Below are 7,893 nucleotides of genomic sequence, written 5' to 3'. Positions count from 1 at the left end.
TGCAGGCGGAACGGCGGTGGGCTGCGGGAGTGTGGCGAGCGGCCGGGCTGGGGACGGGGAGGACGGAGTTCGTAGGATGGGTCACTGCACCGGGTCCGCGGCAGTACCGCAGTGCGCTGTGTGTATCTGTGTGTATGTGGATACGCCGTACCCCAGGGCAGAGCCGCAACGCCCCGGGGACGGAGTGCCGTGCCGGCCGCGGGGTAATGGGGCGTGGTGCGATGGGATGAGAAACGTGCTGCTCCGAGAGGCTGCGGACGAGTCGGGGTCCCCGTCGCCGCTCACTGCCATCCCACCTCTCCGGGGCTGCGGCACAACAACGACCTAGCTTCGTCCGTGGGCGTGCGGTCCCGGGGGGCTGCAGAGATTCCTTCGGCGCGGTCCTCAGCCGCGGCATTTGGACAGCTGTGTCACTGGGGCAGGTGGGATGCCCCAACTGGACAATTTGGGAATCAAATTTCTATTTAAATCACTAAAGACAGGTACACTGCAGCTTTACTGCCGTCAAAGCCGTTATGCTGGCTTCGCCGACCTTTATTATTCCGGCCGTGATTCACTTCTGCCAAGCGTCAAAGCTGCGCCGTGCCGCGCCGCGGGCACTGCGGGGCTGAGGGTATCTCCAAGATGGCGGCGTCCCGGGGCGCTGCGGGCTGTGCCAAGAGGTCCGGGTGCAGGGTCTCGGAGGCGTCGCACTAAGTGGCTTATCTTGGGAAACATTACATCCTGCAGCCGAGGGCTTCTTTTTTTTTAAAGCTTAGATAATACGGATGAAAATAGCATTTATTTATTTATGACAGAAGGATTTCAGTATTGTTTTACTACAAAGCCACCTTTTGAAATTCTGTTGGAAGGAAAAGATTCCACCAGCTTATGACTACGGTCTCTTAATTGCGCGCAGAAGTAGCTCCAAACAGAAGTGTGGTCAAGAGCAGTGACGTCAGTGCCCCACTGCAGTCTTATGGCAAAACTTGTTACTTGAATTCCTGCAGTGCTTTGGGACTGTCGACTCCCACCTGGGTTTTGAAGCTAAATACAATACCAGGTTCTTCTGCCTCAAGTGTGTCTTTTCTGTCTCCAGATCTGCTTGGTGCTGGTTCTAAAGGAGAGCCTTGGGTGTGGGATCCATGGGAGCTTTGCACCAAGTTGTTTACCGTCGAAAACATCAACTTTTTACGTGTGTAAATAGTGATAGGACAAGGGAGAATGGTTTTAAACTAAGAGAAGATACAGATTAGGTGTTGGGGGCAATTCTTTACTCAGAGGGCAGTGAGGCACTGGCTGCCCAGAGAAGCTGTGGGTGCCCCATCCCTGGAGCTGCTCAAGGCTGGGTGAGATGGGGCCTGAACAGCCCGATCTGGTGGGGAGCAGCCCTGCCCATAGCAGAGGTGTGGAATTGGGTGGACTTCCCTTCCAACCCAAGCTGTTGTGTGATTCAGAAGAGCCCATTCTCTGCAATGGTGCGTATGAACATTCAGCAGTAGGCTCACACTGCTCACACATTTCATCTTGCAGACTGGCACAGCTGGGACAATTGTGGGGAGAGGGGCAGCAGCCTTGTGGTGCAGGCAGGTCTCGAACAGCCCTTAGGGAGGAAAGGAAGGAGCATGGGGTGGCTGTGGGTTTATTGGCGGATTGCTGTGAGAGAGAAGACATGCAGGACCACAGGCCCTTCTTACAGAAGGTGACAGCTGGTGAAGACTCTTGGGCAGGATGAACAGCAATGCTGCAGCCAGTGGGGCTCCGGGCCCAGCGCCTGGAACAAAATCTTCTCCGTGAAGGTGAAAGTCACTTTTGTCTCTTCCCTTGCAGTGGTTTTCTGATGGCCAGTGACTTTAGTCACACAGAATCCCTTTCTGAAACCTTGCTTCCTCACCACATATTTTGCTGATTCTGTATATATTTTAAATATAATAAATATTTTAAATCTGTTTATGCCCCCCCAAACAGAGAAGAAGCATGATCAAGATGAATTGTGTCCTGCTAACCGCCTGCATTGTTCTGCTTGCTTTCTCTAGTTCTGGTGAGTATAATGGAGGCTCTCTGCTGATGGAATGTTATGACAGTGTGTGAAGGAATCATGGAAACAATGTCTAAGAGGGAAAAATAACAAGAAAGGCCTGCATTATTTAATGTTGCTGCGGGGAATGAGGGTAACTTTATAGGCAGGGCTTCGTTTCTGTGGCTGATTGTCTTTGGTCAGAGCAGAGAGTTGTGTGCAGAACGTGCTGCTGTTTAATATGGCAACTAAATATTTTGCTGTTTTGCTGGTGGAATATTGAATTCCTTTTGTATAATTTAGAAACAAGGAGTAGAGCACAAGGGAGATATGAGGTAGGATGAAAGGAACAAGGGAAAAAGGGATGGAATACAATTCTGGTAAAAATATCTCTTATCTGTCATGTTGGAAAATTAATTTTTAAATAAAAGGAGCAAAAAATAATTATGCAGAGGTTATAAAGATGAGTGTTTTTTAAAAAGAAATATGTAGAGCACATGCTTCAAAATCTTACTTGCAAAATTGCCAGTTTCAGCGTGTGCACTGACAAAAAAACTTGTGCATTTCATCTTGGGTTTAGGTTAACAACCAGAAGTATGCTTTGTGGCAGCCAAATGCAGCCACTGTTTCTTCATTTTTCTTTTCAATTCTGCTCGTTCAGTAAGGCAAAACTCTGTCTTCTTAGGTTATGCCCTGAGGTGCTATCACTGCGAGAATAGCCCTTCCTTGTGCAAGACCAACAGCACTTGCTTATCAAATGAAGACACTTGCTTGCAGATGAGGTTTGGTAGGTATACTGTCTTACAGACCTAAGGTAAACATGGCTGTATCCGTTTTCATTGCCTGTGCACTTCTGATCTGGACATAACTTGAATTTCTTAGCCTTCTGCAATAGAAGGTTGCAAATATAAGCTTGAAGGTCATGCTTGTAGTAAATTGGTTTATTTTGACTTCCAAGTGACTGATACAGATTGCTGATTTGGATATTTGATGTACACGTTGTATCAGCATGTGTACAGATGTCTCACTACATACTGAGTTTGTGGCTGACACAATTTTTACTTGAGCTTGTTGCCTCTAAGGAGTCCAAGTGGATAAGCTCATGAAGGCATAGAGGGGAGAAAACTTTTCTGAATTGGACATTCATTGTGATCACTGTAAAACTTATATTTCTGATGTAAAGATGGGGTTAACATGGTATGGATCAACACCTCAGCTGAAGATCATTCTTAGCTCTGTAACAAAGCATTTACTCGTCTGCAGTTCTGGAGTTTGCATTCTATTTGAAAGGCAGAAATGAAACTGTGACCATTTTCCCAGACTTCCTTTGGGTTGTGGGTTAGTCAGCACAGCCTTTTAATTGCTGGTTTTTTGTTTTGTTTTGTTTTGTTTTGTTTTAAATAAAGAGATTCTGAAGCTAATCACTTTCTAGTTGAAGCTCCCCTACTGGGAGCTTGGCATCTTGCATGAGAATGTCCACAGTCTCACAGAGCAGACTCTCTGGCAAAAATAAGAGCACAGGCTGTGTGAGGTGAACCTGCTGGCTGAGTGCTGTACTACGTCAGCTCCAGCAGCTCTTGTCTTAGTGCATGTCCCTAGGAAATGAAACAATGAGCAAAGTGAAACAATCTCCTGTTCTCCCAGCTGGTTCCTTCTGCCCTAAAAGACTGTTGTGCTGATTTTACTACTGACATCTTCCTGGGATGGTCGTTGCTAAAGCTTCAATCTAAGCAGTGATTCTCAATCTGTATCAAAAGTGGCATTGCTTTCAATATTCTCTTAATCTTTTCAATTATTTTCCAGGTAAATTGAGAACGTTCTCCTGCTGGAAGTTGTCTCAGTGCAATGTGAATGATATTGCGGTATTCTATCAGTTGGATAACTTTGATTACTTTTGCTGCCAACAAGACTTGTGCAATGAGGGTGCAGTTACTGGGGTTAACAAGGCAGCTTTCAGTATTGCTTCTGTAATGGCCATGTTATGGATGCTTCTGTAGCAATCCTGGTCTGTGTGCTGTATTTCCAAGCTGAAATTATACAAAAATCATTATTAACTCTTCTCTCAGTTGTACTTCTTGCACTTTCAGTTCCTAGCTGTGAGCTGAAACAAGGCCTTTTAATTTTCAATTCTGTTCCATCTGGTAAACTGCTGTCTCCATTTGTGTGAAGGAGACCACTATTGTTAACATTTTCAGGAAGTTTTGGCATGGCATCTGCTCAGTGGAAATACCTAGTTCTGAAGTAGTATTACATTGTGGAGGACTGGGGCAAACCTTTGAGGTTGATATGGAAATGAAGGAATAATGTATGTTTTGTGATGGAAAACTGTAATTTCTTACAGTATCATGAATTTTAATTAATTTTATTTGAGATTTCGGTTCTTTTGGATGCTACCTTTTCATACATAAAGCAGTGAGTTTACCCTCAACACAGAAAGTGTTGAATCATAAGCATAAACTTGCTGCAGTATTCATGAAGTATTTGCTTTTAGGTGATGCGGACTCTTTGTTCCCATCACTGTAACTTTTTTTTTTTTCCACTTATACAAACAAATAACGTAATGGTCAGTACCATTATTTTGGAGGAAAGCATCTAACTTTCTTAAAACATAACCAAAATAATGCTTTTAGTGAGGAAAACTCCTTTTTTTATATTTCTCTGGGCATGCAGATTACATATGCCAGCTTCTTTTCTGGGCTTTCATTTTACAGTTTAGTTTTGCTTATATTTTTTTCTCCAAGTCTAGGATTTAAGCTAAGCATGTGCTTTGCACTAAATATTTCTTGGTATTCCAAAATTGTTTATAAAATGCTAAGGAATTAAAATGGCACATCTAGTTTACTTTCCTGTGTAATCAGCTTTTGTTTTTGTTGAAACACATGAACAGGTAAACTTAATCCTTTAGGCTTCCATAGGAGCATTAAGCAAAAGTTTGCAGACTTTTATATTTTGACCTTTATGCAACTGTATAAATGCCAGTCAAAATACACATGCATCTAAATAGCATGAAGAATAATGCTCGGTTTGTGTGTGTACGGCTTCTAGAGCTCGAACACTGCACATTGTTTTGATTCAGTGGTGGGGGCAGACCTTTGGTGCTTTCCCTGGTCTTAGGGAGCCTCTCAGTTAAGTACGATGCCAAATTTTCCTTTGACAAGTTTGGAACTTTTTTAGCATGCTCTCACAAGAGTAATGGTCCATAGCCAATTGTATATTCTTTTCTGAGGGCTCTGGCTCGTGCTGTCCAGGGTGTCAGTGACACTGGCTCACTTAGTCATAACAAAGGCAAGGGATTGCGTTGTGTTACTCCAAACCATCATGTATTCTGCAAAGCACCTTTTGGCTAAGCTTACCTTAGCTATGAAAACATCCTGGGATCTCTCTGGTCACTCAAAATATGAAAGCTATGCTGTCTTTGATTAATAAAAAAGTAAAAAAGAAAATGTGAAAAGTGTGGTTATTTAAGAGCACGCTACTTACAGCCCAATATAATTCTCATTTCCAAGCAAGATGCATCCATGCTTTCCATCTGGAGACTCTCCTTAAATGTGAGCCAGGCTTCTTTTGCTTCTGACCAGGAGATGGCTGCTACGTATAATCAGTGAGTTTTGGCAGAGTGATTATAGCTTTTGGGAGTTGTTATGCTGGGAAACAAAGAGGGTTAGCAGTCTTTCTCTAAGAGAAGTAGTACTGGTATGACACAGGAGGGAAGCAGTAGAATATGTGGCCTAAGAGATATGGATCTCTTAGGAGTGTCCTGTTGAAAATACTAATTTCCCATCGTTTGGGAAAGAAGAGTTGTCAGTGCCAAAGCATATAATATAACATACTTTGGTAGAGATACAACATTCCTATAAGAAAAATAATAAAAGGTGATAGAGCTGTGACATTTTAGAAAGAATGTGGAGAATTTGTAGGAGAAGGGAAGTTTAAAAAAGGGAAAAAGCAAACAAAAAAGGATTGATATTTAAAAGAGCTAACAAGAAGAGTTAATTCTGTAATCACAGTGGTAATAAAGTTCTGTGATAGTAAAGGAATGTGGTAAAACCTTCCTTACTATGAGAATAGTTAGGTAGCAAATATTTTGTGTGATTAACTGTGTCCTGTGAGATACAGGTTAGTGCCTGTGGCTGTCTACATTACCATGGAGTCTGGGGTAATTTGTCACTGTTTTCTGGTTTTTGTTCTCACTGTTCTCCTTAGTTTTTTAAATTATCTAAATTGTTTGCTCCATTCTAAATTAGTGGCACAACTAAAACCCAGTATTTATGTTTACCTTTGAGCATGCTTTATTTGTCAATACTGAGAAAGCAGAGAGCGTGAAATTTCTTCCCACTGCTGATTGGATTGAGAGAAATGCGGAGGCTAACAAGCCAGTGGAGAAATTGCTAAGGCAGTAGAGTAGTCACAACAGAGAAATCTCCACTCATCTCTGAGGGACGTGTATCTTGCTGATGAATAAAATGAGTGTTAGGGCTGAAGGGAGTCATAACAAGGAAGTTAGGCTGCAAGGTACACAAGAACACTAAAACCAGTTATTTGTGAGGTGCGAGTTGTTCTCCCAGTGTGTTGTACTTTCAGATTTAATGATGGAATCTTAATATCACACTAACAGGATGCAGCACACTGCATTTTGGAGTGGGAGAACCAAGCAGTGGATTTGGCTGTTGGGGTTCCAGAAGCAAGCAGGGTGTCATTTCCACTCTCATCTTTCTAAGACTAGTTGATACACTGGGTTAAAGGGTATGGAAGACTTGTGGATGATGCAGTCCTCATGAGTTTATACGCTGTGTTGATTATTACAGCAGCTCAATTCACACTGCAAAGAAAAGTCAAAGTTTAAGGAAGTTTTGGCCACTTTCACTGAATTGGAACCGTAAAAAAATATTTGGAGTAAAGATGTAGATAAGTTTTCTGAAGAAGTTTCTGAAACTAATTTTCAAGAGTCCTTTAAGAAATGGTGATACAAGGGGTGATGAAGCAACAGGCACCAAAACACAGCGTTCCCCAGGCAGCACTTGTGTGCACATTCCTATGTATGAGAGTGGAAAACTCTGTAATTCTGGGCCTGAAGAGGCTACAGCACTGGCTGTACTCAGACACATGTAAGCCTTCTATAGCTACATCTTTTTCCATGTACGTTCTCTTCCTACTGCTCTCAGTTTTGCCTCAGAACCATGGAGGTTTCTTTATTTATGAGGTCAGTCATTTGCTGTTAGAACTTCTGAATTATAAATACAGTGCAGAAAAATCTGTTCAGAAACAAATGAGGAAAACTACCTGAACACAGATGGACCATTACCTGAATGTTCTAAACTGTTATATCTGAAGCCTCTTTCCTGCACGTGAAAATCTCTAGAACTGATCAAATGCCAGTCTTGTTGAAGTGGTTAGGAGTTTAGTTTTCGGTAAGATGCCTTCCAGCCCCTGTTTTGCAAATGCTAGCTAACCCAAGTGTGTTGTGAGGGTGTAACACAGTGCTGTTGTTCCCATGCACGCGCTTCCCAAAGAAGCCTTTATTCCTGAGAGCATTCATGCACGTGGCGCCGGGAAGCCCATGGCCAGACGTGGCTGGGAATTTCAGTGGGAAGTGCCTGTGGGAGATCCTGGCCTCGCATCACTTGGCCCAGCAGCAGCTGAAGGAAAGGACCAGGCAGTCTTTGTAATAAATGGCGTCCTTAGTCATAGGACACCAGCTGCGAACTGGAAAGAAGGGCACATTGGGAAAAGCAACGCTGTGACGTTGGTCATACTGGGAAAGCTGTTTCACTTCATCTCCGAGAACAGTGACGGCGCGGCTGTCGTTATGTTTGTCGTTAATGTATCCGCAGCGCACCGATACTCGCAGAGATGCTCATCTCTTCCCGATGCTTTCCCTCGTCGGTCGTCGGCTGTCG

At 43.4% G+C, this 7,893-nt stretch overlaps 1 protein-coding gene across 1 annotated transcript; it reads left to right on the top strand.

Moving 5' to 3' along the window:
- Positions 1-1,947: 1,947 nt before the first annotated feature.
- On the top strand, positions 1,948-5,439 carry CD59 (CD59 molecule (CD59 blood group)). Its single transcript, XM_003206369.3, has 3 exons — positions 1,948-2,020; positions 2,682-2,783; positions 3,800-5,439. The coding sequence occupies exons 1-3, from the start codon at positions 1,957-1,959 to the stop codon at positions 3,991-3,993; spliced, it is 360 nt and encodes a 119-aa protein (XP_003206417.1). The 5' UTR covers positions 1,948-1,956; the 3' UTR covers positions 3,994-5,439.
- Positions 5,440-7,893: the final 2,454 nt, after the last annotated feature.

The sequence above is a fragment of the Meleagris gallopavo genome, chromosome 5 (assembly GCF_000146605.3).
Source record: "Meleagris gallopavo isolate NT-WF06-2002-E0010 breed Aviagen turkey brand Nicholas breeding stock chromosome 5, Turkey_5.1, whole genome shotgun sequence".
NCBI lineage: Eukaryota > Metazoa > Chordata > Aves > Galliformes > Phasianidae > Meleagris > Meleagris gallopavo.
This window is presented reverse-complemented; position numbering and strand designations above follow the sequence as displayed.

Excerpts from the sequence above, each read along its gene's own strand:
- CD59 (XM_003206369.3), top strand. The coding sequence starts at position 1,957 with ATGATCAAGATGAATTGTGTCCTGCTAACCGCCTGCATTGTTCTGCTT. Across the intron at positions 2,021-2,681 it reads GCTTGCTTTCTCTAGTTCTG|GTTATGCCCTGAGGTGCTAT; the intron begins GTGAGTATAATG and ends CTGTCTTCTTAG. Across the intron at positions 2,784-3,799 it reads TTGCTTGCAGATGAGGTTTG|GTAAATTGAGAACGTTCTCC; the intron begins GTAGGTATACTG and ends ATTATTTTCCAG.